This window comes from Genypterus blacodes, unplaced genomic scaffold, assembly GCF_046128005.1.
Source record: "Genypterus blacodes isolate CSIRO-AG114 ecotype Tasmania unplaced genomic scaffold, CSIRO-AGI_Gbla_v1 ptg000154l_1, whole genome shotgun sequence".
Taxonomy (NCBI): Eukaryota; Metazoa; Chordata; class Actinopteri; order Ophidiiformes; family Ophidiidae; genus Genypterus; species Genypterus blacodes.
In genome coordinates, this window is record NW_027466956.1 from 1,461,741 (window position 1) to 1,481,392 (window position 19,652).

The 19,652-nt window shown below is 41.7% G+C and overlaps 1 protein-coding gene across 2 annotated transcripts in view; it reads right to left on the reverse strand.

Annotated features, from left to right (window-relative positions):
• The window catches only part of scfd1 (sec1 family domain containing 1), a 40,129-nt gene extending 24,242 nt beyond the window's left edge, over positions 1-15,887 (reverse strand). Inside the window, exons 1-14 of one of the 2 annotated variants that reach the window (XM_076166028.1) lie at positions 15,780-15,887; positions 14,836-14,906; positions 14,347-14,435; positions 13,069-13,159; positions 12,807-12,929; positions 12,374-12,461; positions 11,288-11,377; positions 10,822-10,877; positions 10,636-10,721; positions 10,366-10,465; positions 7,459-7,598; positions 7,234-7,324; positions 4,480-4,553; positions 418-499 (exon numbers count right to left, since the gene is read on the reverse strand). In XM_076166028.1, coding sequence (XP_076022143.1) covers positions 418-499; positions 4,480-4,553; positions 7,234-7,324; positions 7,459-7,598; positions 10,366-10,465; positions 10,636-10,721; positions 10,822-10,877; positions 11,288-11,377; positions 12,374-12,461; positions 12,807-12,929; positions 13,069-13,159; positions 14,347-14,435; positions 14,836-14,906; positions 15,780-15,810 — 1,212 coding nt within the window. In that variant the 5' untranslated portion in view covers positions 15,811-15,887. Of the gene's footprint in view, positions 1-417; positions 500-4,479; positions 4,554-7,233; positions 7,325-7,458; positions 7,599-10,365; positions 10,466-10,635; positions 10,722-10,821; positions 10,878-11,287; positions 11,378-12,373; positions 12,462-12,806; positions 12,930-13,068; positions 13,160-14,346; positions 14,456-14,835; positions 14,907-15,779 lie in introns of those variants that run through there. The other variant, XM_076166029.1, reaches the window with a different exon arrangement.
• Positions 15,888-19,652: the final 3,765 nt, after the last annotated feature.

Consider the following 19,652-nt stretch of genomic DNA (forward strand, 5'->3'; position numbering starts at 1 on the left):
TCTTCACGACAGCTGGGTTCCAGATGACTGTGTCGGGCAAACAACAGCTTTGGGCCTCAGATATGCACCCGGGGCACTGAATATAGAGCAGGACTGAAAATGTCACTTTTTAAAGAAAATCAAGGCTCAAACTCACCAACAAACAAGTGAAATAGCCAATCTCTGTATTTACTGATGCAAATATCCCAATTAACAACATAATTTCTTTTATATGTGTCGTTTTAACAGTTAAGAATTTTCTGAAATTGAGTTGAAAGTGAAATTTTCTAGAATGAGGAAATTAAAAATACAAACTACAGTTGACCCACTGAGCCTTCACATATTTAACTACAATCAGGATTTGACTTGAAAGATAACCAACTACAGTGGCAGGGAACAGAAAATAGGTTCTCCACTGGCATTTTGGGCGCAGCATACCTTGATGTGGTCGAGCACTGCTGTGGCGACGTTGGTGTGGAGGTCAATCAGCCTCTTCTTCTCCAGCAGTTCGGGCAAAGAGCTGCAGGACAGAATGAGCAATGTACTTACTGTAAACTTGCGGAGAACATGCACACTTCACACAGATAGGCCCTGCCCGGAATCAAACCCAGAATTAGGTGCTAACCATTGAGCCATCGTGTCGCCATTAGGCAAAACTTGTTAACAACAGTACTTTCCTCCTTTTCACTGCATTCCCTGGCTTCTTGCTTATTGCAGCACACAGTTGCTACATTAGCTGGAATATCAAATGCCCTCCATTTTTTAAATGTGCTGTCCCTAGTGCTGAAAGCTGTGCTGCATCAAAGGTGAGGCTATGTCATATTTCAAACCAAAAGGCCATTTTGCATTGCTTTCCTGACAGATGCATCACATGTCTTTAATACCGGCAGTGCATTTAATAAACTCACTGCAGATATGCTCGTTTACATAATTGGTCTTAGTGAATACCCTGCTAAATTGAAAACAAGGCGGCGCATTTGCAGTCATGGCGGCAAATCTGGCCCCCAGTGTGAAAGCAAGCAACAGTCGTGCAGCAGCATGGCTTAAGAACTGCATATGAAGCCAGTGTGAAGTTTCTTACTTTTCAATCCAATTCAATTGATCATTATTTACCACACTTAATGGTTACCTCAACATAGAGCATTAAAAAAGACCAAACATTCCTCCATAAGCAAGCACTTGGCGACAGCGGCAAGAGAAAACTCCACTTTAACGGGAAGAAACCTCAAGCAGAACAGGGCACTAGGTGGGCGGTCATCTGTCTTGATCGCTATAGGTTCCATATATTCCTTGTACCAACATAATGAAAAAGTTATTTCAATATTCATAGATAGATAGATAGATAGATAGTGGGGAGTTATAAAGGGACATAGCAGCGGGCAGGAAGGATCTCCTGTATCGGTCCTTGTGACAGCGAAGCTGGATCAGTCTCTCAGAGAAGGAGCTCCGCTGTCTGTCAAGCAGGTGATGGAGAGGATGATCAGGGTTATCCATGATGGATACCAGATTGTTTAGTGACCTCTTCTCCATCACAGTCCAAAAAATATCTCACCCAGAATGCACAGGGGCCGTAAAACCATCCTCTTCCTTCTGAAATAGATGACCATCTCCCTGGTCTTGGCCACATTCAGAAAATGATGATTCCTACCTAAATTGTCGACCAGTTTTCTGTACTCCTCCTCCCGTCCATCCCTAATACACCCAACCCCTGCAGAGTCATCAGATAACTTCTGCATGTGGCAAGACCCAGAGTTGTACTGAAAGTCAGTGGTGTACAAGGTGAAGAGGAAGGGAGACAGCACGGTCCCCTGTTGAGCTCCAGCTTAACTAACCACCATTTCGTACAGAAGTCGGACAAACTGTGGTCTGTCAGTCAGATAGTCCGTAATCCAGGAGATGGTGGACGTGGCTATCTTCATTGCTTGCAGCTTCTCCCTCAGTAGTGATGGCTGGATGGTGTTGAATGAACTGGAGAAGTCAAAGAATGTGACTCTCACAGTGCAACCGGTTCCATCCAGATATGGGGGGGCTTGCTGCAGCAGGTAGATGATGGCGTCGTCTACTCCCATGTGAAGTTGGTATGCAAACTGCAGAGGGTCCAGTCATGGTTTCACCAGCGGCCTAAGGCGGGCCAAGACTAGCCTCTGCAGCACCTTCATCATGTGAGATGTGAGGGCAACTGGTCGATAGTCATTTAGGCCAGATGGAGTCGACTTCTTTGGAACCGGAACCAGGCAGGACGTCTTCCACAGCACCAGTATTTTCTCCAGGGTCAGGCTCAGGTTGAAGAGGTAACACAGGATAGCAGACAGCTGGCTGGCACAGGTCCTCAGAACCCTTGTACCTGATACCATACCTAACCTGGCCAGTAGTCACGGTCAGGTGGTGAAGGGTGCCCGTCTGTAAAGCTGAGTGGGGGGTTTGGGGGGGGGGGGGGGGGGGGGCATGAGCATTGGGAGCAGTGAAGGTGTGTGGAGGCCTGGGTGCGAGGTGGATGGGGCAGCAGATGGCTGTGAAGTAAAACCTGTTGAAGAAACAGTTTAGCTCAAATGCCCTCTCAATGCTGCCTCCTTGTTGTCCTTCCTTCACCTTGAAGCCAGTGATTATCTTCAATCCAGTCCACACATCCCTGGTGTTGTTCTGCTGGAGTTTGGCCTCCAGCTTCCTCCTGTAGGAGTCCTTGCACACCCTCAGCTTGTCCTTCGGCTCATGCTGTACACTCCTCAGTTCTTCCTTGTCTCCAGACCTGAAGGCGCTCTTCTTCTTGTTTAGAAGCTCCTTCAGGTCACTGGTGATCCAGGGTTTGTTGTTGGGAAACGAGCGTACAGTCCGGGTCGGCAGGGTGGTATTCACACAGAAATTGATTGTAATCTGTGATGCAGTCAGTCATGCTGTTGATGTCCTCCCCATGTGGCACACACAACAAGTCCCAGTCAGTTGACTCATAGCAGTCCTGCAGTGCTTCATTAGCCTCCTGAGTCCACTTCCTCACAGCCCTTGTGGACACAGGCAGCCGTTGAACAAGGGGGACATACTTTGGGGTCAGCATGACAAGGTTGTGGTCCTACCTACCAAGGGGCAGAAGGGCAATGGCACAGTATGCATCCTTGGTATATTTGCATACAGTAGGTCCAATGTTCTATTGTCTCTGGTGGGGCAGTTAACATACTGGTGAAACGCTGGTAAGGTTTTACCCAGAGTGACATGGTTAAAGTCACCAGTAATTATAATAAAAGCATTGGGATGTTGAAGTTTAGCAACCGTTGAGTGAATGACTTCACCGGCCTCTTCCGCATCAGCTGATGGAGGGATGCAGCCACAACGATAACATACAAAATCTCCCGCGGCAAGTAATATGGACGAAGCCCCACAGCTAACAGTTCAATGTCCGGGCAACAGAGACGTTCCTTCAGAGTAACATGTCCAGGATTACACCAGCGTTCACTCACATACAGTGCAACCCCCCCTCCTTTCTTCTTACCACTCTCATTAACATCTCTGTCCGCCCGAACAGTCCTTTAGCCGTGGTCACACTGTGGTCCGGGAAGTGTGCGTGCAACCATGTCTCCGTTAAACATAACATGCTGCATTCACGGTATTCCCTCTGTGTCCTGGTCAGTGCGCCGAGCTCGTCCATCTTATTGCCCAGTAACCTCACGTTTCCCATGATAATGGCTTGAATGGAAAGTTTGTATGTCCTCCTCTTGGCCCTCCGCTTAACTCAAGCTCTGCAACCCCAGCAGCGTCTCCATAGCTCCTCCGGGATGTCATGCCTAGCTCCGGGCAATTTCGGTGGTTTACTGAGCGCAATCAGCTGTTCGTGTGGGTAAAGAAATGTCCTTTGAGTGGGTCTAACGGCCTCGCTCCGCAAGTCAACTGACCAACTCCGCTCAATGCAACTCTCAGTTACAGACATGTGTGAAAAAAGACGAGAAAAGTTATAAAACAAAAGTAGCAAATTGCCATTAAGTTACGGCAAAAAAAAAAAAAAAAAAAAAAAAGACAACACAATAAAGTGACAAAAAAATGCAAAATCATTTTTGAGAAAGCAGAGGGGACCATAATAACCTCCACAAGAGATTCTCTAATAAATTGTTGCACCATACCACATCATCCCCCTCTTAACTTGAATTTCTGCTTTTGTCTTTGTTTTTTTTTAAAACAGCAGCGGATGACATAACAATGAGCATGTGGTTATTGAACAGAATTAAATGTTGGAAACAGACCAGGACCATAAATGAAATTAGTCCTTGTCTGTCAGTTCATGTTTTAAATTTACAGAGGTACTTAATTATAGTCAGACAAACAACTGGAGTGAAAACTACAGCTGTCTCTTTTCATTGATCAACTGATCCTCCAATTTCATGCCGCAGATACTTCGAACATTTACTCAGATTGAAGACAATAAAAGGTTAAATTCTGAGTGGACATCGTACTTTGATATTTCTGTAGTTATTCAGGACTTACATTACCCATCATTTACATTGTAACATAACGTACCTCATGGCAGACGTAAGTTTGGCAGTGTTGTCTGACAACATGCTGATGGCTCCTTCATCCTCACCCTCTAAACCCTATAGACAGATGAGCAACAAAACAGTTTTAAGAGTTATGGAAGAAATAACAAAGACTTAGTAAGTTGTATCTGATAACACTACATTCCTGATCTAAGAAAAATCTAACACGAAAACATTGTGCAAGTAAACATCCACTAAGGCGTGAAAATTATATATAAATAAATATTTCAATTATATAAATCTTTAAATTAAAATTTTGGATATATATTTATATAATTGAAATATTTATACATATAAACATTGAACAAAAAGTTCCGAAATTTGTGTTTGGTAGATTATTTCTCTTTTGTAACAATGCTTCTTGGCAATACATTATATATCGTTGGAAAGCCTGTTTATTTCCCTTTTAAATGGTCCCCCATTTGTAAGGAACATGCATTTGTGGGATGAGCAGCACAGCTGAGTATGTGGGTAGCGCTCATGAAAAATATGCCAAATCTTCTCTGCCAATGTCAAACAGCTTATTCTGCTGTTGCTATTGGCTCTTGTTTTGAGCTTCTGGTACCTCCAGGTGCTGCCAATCAGGTGCCTGATTGGAACCTGATTGGCATGCTCACGCCAACAGAGCGGGGTTTATTAGAGACTACCTCCAGAATTTGGGAGTAGAGAGAATGGAATTGCCTGCCAACAGTCCTGACCTCAACCCAATTGAACATTTGTGGGATCAGCTGTGCTGTTCGTGCTAGACTGACTGGTTGAGGAGTGGAATGCCATCCCACAGCAGTGTGTGACCAGGCTGGTGACCAGCATGAGGTGACAGGCTGTTGCGGGTGTGTATGGTTCTTCCACATGCTACTGAGGCTCCTGACTGTTTGTTAAACGAATAAATTGTAAAATTGCCAACATGTCTTGTTTCTTTCTTGTTACTGATAGACTTCAATCATCCAATCCACCAAACAACACCAAACAAGAGTCAATAGCAACAGCAGAATAAACTGTTTGGCATTGGCAGACAAGATTTGGCAAATTTTACATGAGCGCTACCCACATACTCAGCTGTGCTGCTCATCCCACAAGTGCATGTTCCTTACAAATGGAGAACCATTTAAAAGGGAAATAAACAGGCTTTCCTGGTATAAAATGAATTGCCAGGAAGCATTGTTACAACAGAGAAATAATCTGACAAACACAAATTTGTGTGGTTGTTTGTTTGGCAGTATATACTAGCGTTCTGATCATAGGTTTAAACATTAGACCTATGATCTAAATCAACATAAAAATCCACAAAATCCATTTAGAATCAATCACAAACTTCATAAAAATCTGTAAATGGGTATTTGAGTTCCCCTGCTGACACAGAGACACCTAGGCCAATACATGAGAGATGATGGCTAAAATGGTGCTTGATCAGTATCTGAGGGTGCAGTTCCCAGAAGTGAAGGCTTGGGTCAAAGGGCGATCCAGCCACGATTGCAGAGGCTGCCAAACTAGTGAATGCCTATGTGACCGTTCACAAGGGACCAGGAGCCTGCCGCTTTGCAGGACAGCTCAGACCACTAGGGGTAAGTCTGAGGGGCTGGGTTCAAGGAACAAGGTCAGGCTAGATTTAGAAACCAGCTAACCTGTACAGGTAGAATCAGCTAACCTCACGGCTCGGTCAGGTCAGAAGGCTGATCCATCAATGACTGTGAACATTCTCCCTTTTGTCCTAAAGATGCGGGCGAAACTTGAAAAAAACCAAATCCCTGTCTTGGAATAATCTACTGGCCCAGGCCAAACAGAAAGAATGGAATTTCTGTTCAGCCAGGAAGCTGAGCATTGTGCCTGGTGGTTTGCTTTTGATGCCAAAATCAGAAAACAAATTGTTGGCAAGGTGGCAAGGCCCTAACCAGGTCAAGCAGAGACCAGGTGAGGTGACTTACCAAAACAAAACAACCACTTCAAACATTTAATATCAATATGCTGAAGAAATAACACCCGGTCTCTTCCAGAAATATCTGCACCCCATTTTTTCTTTGCTCGAGCTGTCAAGACAGAGGGGGACTTGGTGGAACAGTATCTACCAACTGACGAGGAGGAGAAAAAACAAGTATATTCAATTGAGAGGAGGAGGGACTTCATCAGATCTTGCCTCCAAACCTCTGTATGCAGACATCTTTAACCTTTAACTCTGGCTGATAAAATTGTTGCTAATTGTGTTGTGTTACGCTAACACCATTGTTGAATTGTATTTATATGTACATTTTGTATATGTTGGTTGATTGATTTTTAATTAACTGTCAGGCCAGGGATAGAAGTGTAGCTTGTGCCCTAGAAAGGCAGAAAGTTCTACAGTTCTACAGTAAGCGGTCTATAGTGTTAGGCTTTTTACTTTGACCACTGAATCCCTTGGTGAATTTGAATCATTTTTGGAAAAAAGAAATGACAGTCACAACCATGCCATGATTTCCATGATTCAAACATAACCTCTGGAACCTGGATAAGACCTTGTTGACAAAGACCTCAGTGATTAGAATATGCCCTTGTGACTTGGACATGCCCTTAGTGTCTAAATTAGCTTTGACACGGACAAATGACATAAAAATGAAGAAGGACCAAAAAAAACAGCAGAATGACTATGGGCCTATAAGACACCTTGACATTAATAGGTTGGTTAATAATTACTCTGCATTGCAGATCAAAATTAGAAAGTGAGATGTGTGTGTTTGGTGTGTCTGTGTGCGCATGCGTGTCCCACCATGATGCTCTTCAGACGTTTGACCTCATCCTCCTGGGCTCTATAGTTATCCAGCTCCTCCTGGACTGATTCGGCTACCTCTGGAAATGGACTGGAACACACAGCCAATCACAAAGCCGGACATTCAACATGTAACCAGTCAGAGACCTTCACATTCACTCTTCTCTGTATATGGAAATGGAAAAGTTCCTTAACCTTCTTTCCTCCTCTAACTCAGGAACTCACCTGCCCTTGTGTTTCTGCCAGAACTTGTCAGCGGCAGTGAGGTCGTATGCCTTCCTGTTTTTTTTTTTGGGTCTGGCACCAGCAGGAGATGCCTCTGCCCCCAGCCCCTCCTCCATCACCACCCTGTTCAGGTGAAAATCCTGGAGTACACATAGAAAAAAAAAACATTTTCATTCTGTGATAAAGTGATTTTTTTTTTTTTTTTGGACCACTCAGACTTTTTTTGTGACTTAGAAACTTTGATGATTTGGACATGATTTGGACTTGCTACACCTCCTCAAGTGGATCTGCAGATCTGATGCCAATGTAACACATATCTGATTTGTATATACAGTACAGTATGTAGCATGATTTCAATAACAGCGTCTGTGTGTCAGGGTGTTATCATCATATTTGTGAATTTCATGTCAATACTTAGTTAAATAAGGGGTTAAAAGCATTGTAAGTTGCCGGCAATATAAAGATCTTCAATGAGCTGTAAAAGTATCTTGGTGAAAAATGTCCCCTTTCATTATTCATCATTTTAAACTAGATTTAAGTTAGGTGGTTTTAGATAAATTATACTAATTTTAACAGAAACACAATGTAAATGTACACAACTGTATAATACAAAAAATAAATTCTCAAACTCAAAACTATACACGACTAGACATTGATCCATATTACATTACATTACATTACGGTCATTTGGCAGACGCTTTTATCCAAAGCGACTTACATTACATTACCACCCTTCGCAGAGGGGGGAGCAATTGAGGGTTCGGTGCCTTGCTCAGGGGCACCTCGGCAGGGGCTCGAACCGGCTACCCTCCGGTTCCCAAGCGGAAGCACTACCCACTGAGCCACTGCCTCCCTAAGTATATTCTATAATAACCTATTATTCTCTATGCGTGTGGGTGAAATTGAACATTTTCCTCCACTTCTTCACTTCCTGGCTCACTGAAATGGCATAAAATAAGATGCAAAATAAGATTGCAGTGACCACGCATTAGCAATAGTCCTGTGAGTCTTTTATTGAACTTGCTGGGTACAAGGTTTTGGGCCTGTGCATGGCAGAGAATGATTATCCACATGCACATGTTGTCACTGGCATAAGTAACATATCGTTGATACGTAATGTTACTTAAGCGTACTTTACCACTCGCGGTACATCATCTGCCTAGCTTGGATAACGTTAGATGATAACTGTAAGTTTTACGTCAGTGGAGGTTGGGGCAAGTGTTGGGTTGGAGGGACTGTGCTGGCTCGCTTATTCGCACACACGCACAAATGCAGAGACAGACAGACAGATAGACAGACAGGCACATTTTCAAACCCCGCATGTTATTTTTGACTGCAGCAGTAAGCAGTCACATAACGTCATAGTCTGTGCTATAAATTGTGCTTCTTGCATCAAATCATCTCAAAGGGCCCTTGCATTGGTTTGTTCCATGGCATAACCACAAAGAAAAACACCAAGGCGCCTTTATCTAATTTCACTTTCAGGCTCTGAGTGTTGTAGTCAGTCAGACGTCTAAGAGTGATCGCTTAAGCCTGAGGCGGCTCCTTCAGATGTGAAGAGTGAAACTGTGACCAAGCTGTTGTGGGAAAAGACACGTTGTCTTGGTGGTCGATTCAACAACATATCACTACCAATTATACCACATTGACTACTGGCACAGAGTGACAGGAAACAAAGTATCAACCCAGCTCTGGATCATAATATCACCGTCGTCATGAGGACTGCAAAGGAAACATGGGAGAGATTTAGTGAAGGGATTTAGTCTCCAGCTGGGTGGTAGACAGCTCTGCTCTAACTCTGACATGTTTATAGGAAAGAGAGGAGTAAGGCCAGTTGGCCGACACATTGCCATTTCAATTGGGCAGAGGCAACTGCAAAGCTGAAGACACCAGAAATTGGATCTGAGAGCACATTCACAGTTAGGACAACACAGGATAAGATAAATAAAATCTGTTTTCCTATCTGCAAGGCAAAGTCTCTTTTTAAACAGCCAAGTAGACTCGTTTTAATCGCCAAGTAGATTAGTTTTTGTAATATAAACTAACTAGGAAGCTGCTTTTCGAGGCGAGGACGTTTTCCAGGAACTATCTGAGCTAATCGGCTTCTTTACACACATTTTGGACTTATGACTTTTTCACACATTCAAAGGGAAAAGGTCACAGCTGGTCATGTCGGCATCAGTAGCTGTTTTCAAACAACAGTTATCCCTTTTTCTAAATTCTTCATAGTGCCCAGTCTTCTCCAAATATCTTTCATCTTCTCATCTTCATCCTCCTCACACTATCCCCTTATTCATTTTCTATCCTCTCTCCCTCATACAGTAACTTCTCCCCTTTCATTTCCTTCATCTCCTATTCTGCGCCTGGCTCTTCTCCGATCCCTCCTCTTTGTCCTCCTTTACTCTCTTTACCTCATCTCCTGAACCTCTACCTCATCTATTTCCCTCCTCCTCTGTCTTCCTCCTTCCCTCATTTCTTTTTCACCTCATCTGACCCCTTCAGTCATCTAAATTTCTCTTTTGTCCTCTCATTTTCATCTTCGCCCTGCTGTCTTTCTTTGCCTCGTCTCCACCTCCCTGTGTGCTCAGTCCAAAAATAAATTTAAGTGAATTTCCATGAAGTCAGCTAAAGAAAATGGTGATTACTGTTTATTTGAACTATTACTAAATAAGAAAACAGATGTTACAGACTCTAAAAAGAACCTGTCTTTGGCTTATCAGTAGTTTTTTGGTCCAGTTTATGCACTATTCGGGCATTTTCTTTCAAAAACCCATTTGATTGAATTATTTACGCTTTGAAAAAAAAGAAGCTTTCAATCCAGACTGATTTGTGCATTTTTAGAAACAGAAGTTCTCTTTTGTCGTCCAATGGCCTGAATGAGAGACAGACAGGGCGTTGACAGCTCACCAACACATCATGGATTAGTGCCTGATAGGTCCAGGTGTGGTGGAGGGGTGTGGCCATGTCCAGGTTACGGTCTGCCAGAATGAAAAGAGGCCTCTGGAAACTGGAGAGGAGAAAGGAGGAGAGAAGGAATTAAGTAAAGAGCAGAGAGTCATCAACATTTGAAGAAAAAGGTTAAGCAGTGCCAATACTGCTTCCTGTCTCCTATCATTCCTGTATCATGGAAGGAGTAACCAACCACATGAAGAATATATACTGTAGGTTGTAGTTTACCTGAACTGTCCGGCAGACATGTTGTCACCAGTGAAGAGGCTGTTCCTGGCATCACGCAGGTTTTCACGAAGCTTCTTATCCAGCTTCTACAAAGCATCCACATAGCCACAAGCATTCATTTTTGGAGAAATTTATTTTAAACCTGACTGTAGTATTAGCCAGTGGATGCAATCAGAAAGAACTCACCACAGCAACCATCTCCGCTGCATTTCCACGGGGACAGCGGATGATTGGCACTGCACCTGATCAACGACACACTTTAACTGTTAAACCTGCTCCTGCTTGCAAAGGATCCTTGACTTATAATGCATAGAAATACTACTGTATATAAAAAGGGAACTATGAGTTCATGTTTGTATTCCATATGTGTGCAGATGAACATGCCTACTAACAATTTTCAATGTAGCTTATGCTACACCGATTATTACAAAAGGCTTTTATTTTAGTGGTTGACAACATCAACAGTCTAATCCAGACTAATTTAAATTGGAAAACACAAGAAATGCTTCCCTCTAGTGGTATGATATTGTATTACACTGACCTGCAGTCTGGAGTAATTTCCCATTCTTTTCATTAAAAGGCTAATTCCAACTGTAAAAATTACTCAGCCTTTCACTTTCATGGTAGTAAAATGCAGCAAAGATAAACTCACCCAGAGTGACAAAGAAACAGAACAGACTGTCAACAATGGTGTCCATGATGGACTCCATGTCTGTGTCCTGGATGTCTGCTCGGTTAATGGCTGCAGGTAAACAGAGGACAGTCAGAGTATATATATTTATATATATGTATGTACAGGTGGAGCTCAATAAATTAGAATATTGTGGAAAAGTTCATGTAATTTAGTAATTCAATTCAAAAAGTGAAACTCATATATCTTAGATTCATTAGACACAAAGAGAAATATTTCTTTATTTATTATAATTTTGATAAGTATGGCTTACAGCTTCTTAAACCCCCAAATTCAGTACCTCAGCAAATTAGAATATTGTGAGCAAGTTCATTATTTTAGACTCACGTTGTCACACTCTAATCAGCTAATTAATTTAAATCACCTGCAAAGGTTTCCTGAGCCTTTTAATTGTCTCTCAGTCTGGTTCAGTCGGCTACACAGTCATGGGGAAGACTACTGACTTGACAGTTGTCCAGAAGACAGTCATTGACAGCCTTCACAAGGAGGATAAGCCACAGAAGGTCATTGCTAAAGAAGCTGGCTGTTAAGAGTGCTGTATCCAAGCATATCCATAGAAAGTGTGGTAGGAAAAGGTGCACAAGCAACAGGGATAACCGTAGCCCTATTGTCAAGCAAAACCAATTCAGGAATTTGGAGGAGCTACACAAGGAGTGGACGGTGCATCAAGAGCCGCCACACTAACACGTGTCGACAGATGCGAAGATGAGAGACACCAGACCACAAAAGACTGAGCTGAAGGCCACTATCAAAGCAACCTGGGCTTCCATAACACCTCAGCAGGGCCACAGGCTGATCGCCTCCATGACGCATCGCATTGATGCAGTAATTTGTGCAAAAGGGGCCCGAACAAGTATTGAGTGCATATACATAAACACACTTTTCAGAAGGCTAACATCTTTTTAATTATTGGTCTTTTGTAATATTGGAATTTTCTAAGATACTGTATTTGGGGTTTTCATGGGCTGTAAGCCATACTTATCAATAATGTGTGTGTGTGTGTATGTGTGTGTGTGTGTGCGCCTGCGTGCGTGCGTGCGTACAAACCATGATAGGAGATGATCTCCTTGTTCTGGTGGCAGAGAATGAACATATCGTCCTCTAGGGTGATGAAGTTCAGATATTGGTCGTACACCTGAGACACACACACAAACAGTAATTTCCACATTTCGAGAAATCATTGTGTCATATTGCCTATACTGTTCTACGCTATTGATCATAGTGAATCAAACAGAAAGCTGTTCAGCAGATCATTATATTACACATCTTTGACAACAACGAGCATCCCCTCCATAGCATCCTGACCTGTCAAAGGTCTTTCTATCTATCTATCTATCTATATATCTATCTGTCTGTCTGTCTGTCTGTCTGTCTGTCTGTCTGTCTGTCTATCTATCCATCTATCCACCCATCCATCCATCCATCCACCTGGGATCTGTGTAGGGTCCTTTATGGTTGTAAGTGTGATAACTATGGTAACCTTGGTGACTTGGTTGACGGCGTTAGCAGCAAGAGCAGCACTGGCGATATCCTCCAGTTTACTTCTACTGATGGCAGAGATGAAGTTCAGGTAGTACGACTCGTGCAGTTGGTTCCTCAGGTCCTACATACACACACACGCAAATTGCATTAGCACACAATTATTGGTTTCAAGAGACGAGTGTTGGTAAACCAATAATGAGATAACACTAAGTTACACCAGTTCTTCCAGCACTGTATATGCGTGTGGTGTGTGTATATACCTGACATATCCTGTCAATGTTCTCCTCTGTGGGCATGACAAAGTAGATGGCCGGTACATCAGGAATAGGATCTCTGTCTGAATGAAGCAGCCTGAACAGACAAACAGACAGACAGACAGACAGACAGACACAGAGCTTAATGACGTTTTATGTACAACTATATTTCAATGAGAGACATGCATATGTGATAAAAAATGTAGTAATACATAATCTGATTTGAGTTTGAAGCATATTCAGTCTCAAAACAATGCAGAAAAACTAATTTGTTTCTCAATTTGTTATATAGATCATATTATCCCATCCTCTCCACGTTCTACAGAGGCACCATAATGAGCGTGCTAACCAGCTGCATCTCTATCTGGTTTGGAGACTGCAACGCCTCAGAGTGGAAGCATCTGCGGAGAAGATATAGCTTGAATGACAATAAAGTCTAAGTTTACTCTACTCCCATTTGAGCATCACTGCACTGGCTTCCTGTCAAATCTAGAATATAATTTAAAATCCTTCTCCTCACTTTCAAAGCTCTTAATGGTCAGGCTCCATCATACTGTATCTTAAAGAGCTCCAGTAGAAAGCTGCATTCCCAAGCGGCAGGCTTACTTGTGGTTCCTAGTAACTCAAAAGTAAAATTGGAGGAGAGCCTTCAGTTACCAGGCTCCTCTCTTGAGGAACCATCTTCAAGATTTAGTCCGGGAGACTGACAAGCCCTCTCTACGTTTAAGAGTAGACATACAACTTTCCTTTTTGATAAAGCTTACAGTTAGGGCCAGCCAGGCTTGCCTTGGACCAGCCTCTAGTTATGCTGCTTTAGGCCTAGACTGCTGGGGGACTTCCCATGATGCACTGAGCTCCTCTCTATCGCTGCATATCCATGTTCCATTAATGCATTTCACGAACTTAAGTTCTTCAGTTTTCTGTGAACTCTCTTCTTACAGGGTCTTGTGAAGGCCTGTCCTGTAGAGACTGTGTCCCGCTCAAATCTCCCTCTCTCCCTCTCTCTCTCTATATATATATTCTATATATAATATATTCTATATATATATATATATACATACATACATATATATATATATATACACAATAAACACATATCAATAAAGTTGAATTGAATTGTGTGTGTGTCAAGCTGAGATGCGTTGCCTAGCACAGTTTGACACCTTTCATGCACTGTCCACACTCCAAACGCACAGCCAGTCCTTCCTAAAAACATGTGTGTGTATGTGTGTGTGTGTGTGTGTGTGTGTGTGTGTGTGTGTGTGTGTGTGTGTGTTTTCTCACAGGTGCAGAGTTATGCCCATGTCTCTGAGCTCTTTGACAGACATCAGAGGGGAGATGATGTCCTGGCCGAAACGGTCATATATCAGCACCTACACAAACAAATACAGGGCTGAAAGTTCACGGGAGAGAAATAAATAAGTCACCCAAATCTGAATGAGTGATATGGCTCTGACAGTCAAACACAACAGCAGGTGGACAATTCTATGCAACTAACTTTGAAGTGATAGTTATAAATAGAATTGAAATGTTACGCATATACTCATATTTCGTTGCATCTTGTCAAGCTAATCCATCTTCCAAGTTTGACCTATCTACACCTTACATGATGTGATGCCACACATGCCACCGGGAGCAGCAAAGGCAAGTTTATTTGTAAAATTCCAAGGAGTATACTGTATGTTTCACTTAAAGGAACATGATTACGTAGATAAGAACCTAATTATAAAGATTTTTTCCATACTTCATGTTGGTTTTTGTGTGTGCATGTACCTTCCATACTGGCTCAGATGTTGTATTCTTCAGAGGGGGAGCATTAAAGTTCAGCATTCGCTTCAGAGCAACTGCAGGAACAAACAAATCAAAGTGTGTTGTGATGGCAAATCTGTATGACATTAACTTGGTAAGAAGCAAGGTTGTGATCAGGTGAGTTTAAATTCACACCTACACGGGCTCAAGGAAATCATAAACATTTCACTGTTTGAACATGTCAAATGCACTCAGAAATGAAAGGATGGGTGGCATGATCTGTAGAACAGATTGTTAAATACACGATGGCCCATGTTGAACTTCCGGCGAAAACAAATAAACGAAATTGTCAACCCATTACTGAACATAAAAAGAGAAATCGAAAAAACGTCATATTTCGTATATCGGCTTATTGCATTCCAAAACGGAAATCGGAAAACAACTCCCAAACGAAAATGGATTGGCCGCTATGGAGCCAGTGACAGGGATTAGTAGTAGGCTGATACTGGTGAAGCATTAGCCAGAGTTATTCATATTCTCTGCCATGAACACGTTGTCGTAGAAGAGACAATATCATTGTTACAAGCGAGTGTGCTATCTTTATCTATGCTACGGTACAGATACGTGGTAATTCCAGAAAGTCACATATCGATTCCGTCACAGTTTGCAGGTTAATACCAGTCATTTGCGGCTAAAGTGGAACCAACGACAGGTTTAGCTATCGAAGAGCGCGGATGGTTTCCTTTTAACTTCGGCATTATTTCAGTGAGATGAGTTTTTGTTTCAGTTTGAGAAATAAATCGAAGCGTTTGCGTTTCCATAACCGAGAAACGCCAGTTAACTGGGAGCTACCTACGCGTAAAGAATCATGGTTAGCTAGCCAGTCTTGTATCAACCCTTTTTGTCAGATGTTGTTTAATTGTCACTTATTTCGGCCCCCAAAACAGTAGATAGGCAGATTATCATACCCGTCTGCTTCTCTCTCACGGACGCCGCCATGTTTGATGTTGTTGGTGGTGACGTGGCAAGAGGCGCATAGAAAGGAAGCGGGTTCACTCTGAGCTGTTTCCAGCTGAGGAAAAGCATGAGAGAGAGAGAGAGAGAGAGAGAGAGAGAGAGAGAGAGAGAGAGAGAGAGAGAGAGAGAGAGAGAGAGAGAGAGAGAGAGAGAGAGAGAGAGAGAGAGAGAGAGAGAGAGAGAGAGAGAGAGAGAGAGAGAGAGAGAGAGAGAGCTACGCATGTTTTACATTATTCGTAACATTAATCCACATATTCTGATATGGCTGATTCTCCAACCAAACCAGCTGAAAAAGGTTATTTTATGTGAACATTTACAAAATGTTGATATCCAACACTCAACACTCCCATTTGTATCAAAATGCACTTCAATTCAGCAACATGAGCTTGTTTTTTTCTGTGTACATTTTCAGTGTCAAGCTCACACCAATAAAATTCACATCATATTAATCTCATACTAAACAAAACAATGTTATTACTTATTTTTCTATTTAACTAATACTATACCTTTCATATTTCTCATTTTCTGTCTGTCCACATATCACTGTGACAACTTCCCTTCACATTCCGTGCATTCCGTGTAATTGTGAGTTAATGAATCTTTTCATATTATAACAGAAGTGATTTTGTTTATGAATGCTGCTATGATTCAAGCTCTGCCGCCAAGTTCTCACCCTCCCAGACTGATTTTGAGCGCAAAACTAATCCTTAAATTGTTCCCATTTGATTAATTTATTAATTTATTTGATCATTTTAATTGATAATTGAGATTTATGGTGAATCATTGAGGCTTTGGTCAATTATCTGCTATCTCTTTCCCCTTGTAAATAAGGGGTGGTTCCCTGAGCGAAATTTAATTAAATTTTTTTTTTTTTTTTTTTTGATAGCAATATTTGATTTGTATGTAGACAGTTGGATATCTAATAATAATGGTGCATGGTCAGATATTAGGATGCCTAGTCAGAGGAAGCGACACAGGATTTGAGAGAGTTGTCTATAAGGAAATAATCTAGAGTATGAATTGTGTACCTGGGAGAGGAATGAGAACTTTTTGATCGAGGGATTGCGAAGTCTCCAGGGGTCGACCAAACCATTCTGAAAACCAATGTCAGAAAAAGCTTTGGCCATTGCTGACAGGGATAAAGTGCGGGGATGAGAACAATTTAATATTGGTTGCAGTACGCAATTGAAATCGCTACCAAATATTAGCCGATGGGTATTGGGGTGAGGAATAGTACTAAGTAATCTATTGGGGAACTCAACGCCATCGAAATTGGACACATAGACATTTACCAGTAACACCTTGGTTTGCATCAGAGGGATGCAAGAGGTGATGAGACTTAGACTTAGATGAGCCTCTTAAAGCAATTCATCACCATAGAGGTACAGTTGGAGCTGTGATGCGCAACTGTGTTTGGTTTGGATGTAGATGGAGTTGGTGAACTGCCTCAGTTTGGTGTTGTTTGTCTAACTCTAAAATTATTTTTATTATTGTTATTATTATCATACAGTCAAGGCTAAAACTGTTGGTACCTCAATTAAAAAAGTTTTATTTGAAATAATGATACGTTACAAAGTAACGTATTTTGAATAAGGAAAATTGCCTGGACAAAATTTCAAGTGATAATTATTCTGAATAAAGTGATACTTCCATTGTAGCAATGTAGTAGTTGTAGTAATTCAATAAGTGTCACAGGTGTCTCCTGTCATATAATCAGTCACGCAGCCTACACAAAGAGGAAGTAAAGAATTGCAAAGTTTTGTCAAGGTAAAGGCTACAAGGATCATTTCCGAGGTTACAGGTTAATGTTCCTGTGAACACAGTTGTTCATATTATCAGGAAAGTTAAGTTAAGTTAAGTTCCTCTCGACAGTAGCTAACCTGCCTGGATGTGGCCACTAGAGGAAAATTGGCCCCACATTGAACAGTAGGGTATTTTGAATGGTGGAAATAGAGACAAGGAAAACTAAAAAGAACAGATACAAGTTGACCTTCAAGATCAAGGTACAATAATCTGGTTGCATCAGCCACTTTCCAAATAAAAGCGAGCTCACCTTTGAAAGGTTTGCTAAACTTGGGGCTGAGAAAGCCAGGATGCTTCTGGGAGAATGTGCTTTGGATAGTTCAAACAAAATGAAAGCTTTTTGGTAAAAAGTATCAGCTCCACGTCCACTGAAGAAAAGAAAGAAAAGAGCACAATCTCTATTGTGAAACACTTCATACAACAGCTTCCTATTTAGTTATTGAGATTACTTTGCTGTTCTGCTACATACTTTTGTTCTGCCTGTTTACTTGAGAATAATACAGCTATTTGGTACCAAGCTCATGTTTCAGTGATGTGCTTTCGGGCACTGCCAAACAATACCCCTTACAACAACCAATCAAGGTCTGTCCTGTTCTCTCTGGATTTGCTCACACACCAGGCTGAGTACATTTAAACACTGGTCATGTGACTTATTGTCTTGAGCATTGGGCCCACTGGTCCATCAATGGGTCCCTGGTAAGGTAAGATGGAAACACTGTCCCGCACTGTGCCTGGTAACCAAATCATTTTTGTTCTCCGGGAAAGATGAAAACTCCCGAAAAAAATTGATTTCTGTTTTTATATACTGTATATATGTACGTGTACATATGTATATCAAAACGCAAATCAATTTGTTGATCAACTTGATGATGACTTTTAGCCTTAATAAAGACAAAATTGCTTAATATCAGTTTTAGTAACTGATAATTTACATGCTCACCTACGTTTGCATCTGTTTCATTTGTATGTTGATCTTTTGCTGTATTTTGGTTTTTGCTTGCTGTTTGTTTTGTGTTTTTTCTTCAGAGTTTGTCCTTAAATTGTCTTTTTGTGTGTGACTGTGTGTTTGTGTTTCTCTGGCTGCAGGTGACATTTTTGTTTCCAGTTGTGACAACTCAAGTTGTTCCCATGACAGCCTCTTCCCCGACACACATGAGGTGTGTGTGTGTGTGTGTATAAACAGACCTGCACTGCAAAAACAGAAATTGACTCTTCCAGATTTAATGAGGTTTAAATCTTTTTCTTCTGAGGATGATAATTTTATCAACCACAATCTGCCCTTGATTATTGGAGTCTTTCCACAATACTTGGTCTTGAGTTAATCAATTGCTTGAGTTATTTGCAGCATTGGAATCAAGGTCATTTTAGCTACATTTCTTGTGTTACGTTTTATTTCAAGATTAGTTTAGTCTGTTTTAGTTTCAGTTTATGTATTTATTTTAGCTTTTAAGGGGAAAGAAAAAAGCCCATACACACGCACGAACAGCAGCAATTTGTGTTAAGTTAGTCGGCAAGCTACAACAAACAGTGAAAACTCTAAAGCAAAGCTGTCGCAGGGGCAGACATTTTGCAGAAAACTGTGTCAATCTTGCCACTGACCTGTACTCGTGGTGCATGAGCAAAAGCACTCACAAAATATGGCCTATCTCTAAAAATGTCCTATGTCAGCACCCTTGATTTGATCTATCATAGAATATTTGAATTCTATCTAATGGAGGATATTTTTGCAGTATATATGGTCCACTTCTGACTTACCCTGCAATTCGACAAACTCATTTAGCCAATTACACACAGGTGTGATGCTAATTTCCCTGAGCTGGCAGCACAGCTCCTGGAGGAGGTAAAAATAACATAATTACAGCCATCAGTCCCCCTGGAGGCAACTGGGCTCTCCCACTGGGTGTCGGCTACACCGCCACCACAAAACACACACACAAGCACTCAAAAAACACGGTGGTTTTGATAATGGAGTAGAAGACCATGGACGGTGAGATATATGTATATGTGTGTGTGTGTGGGGG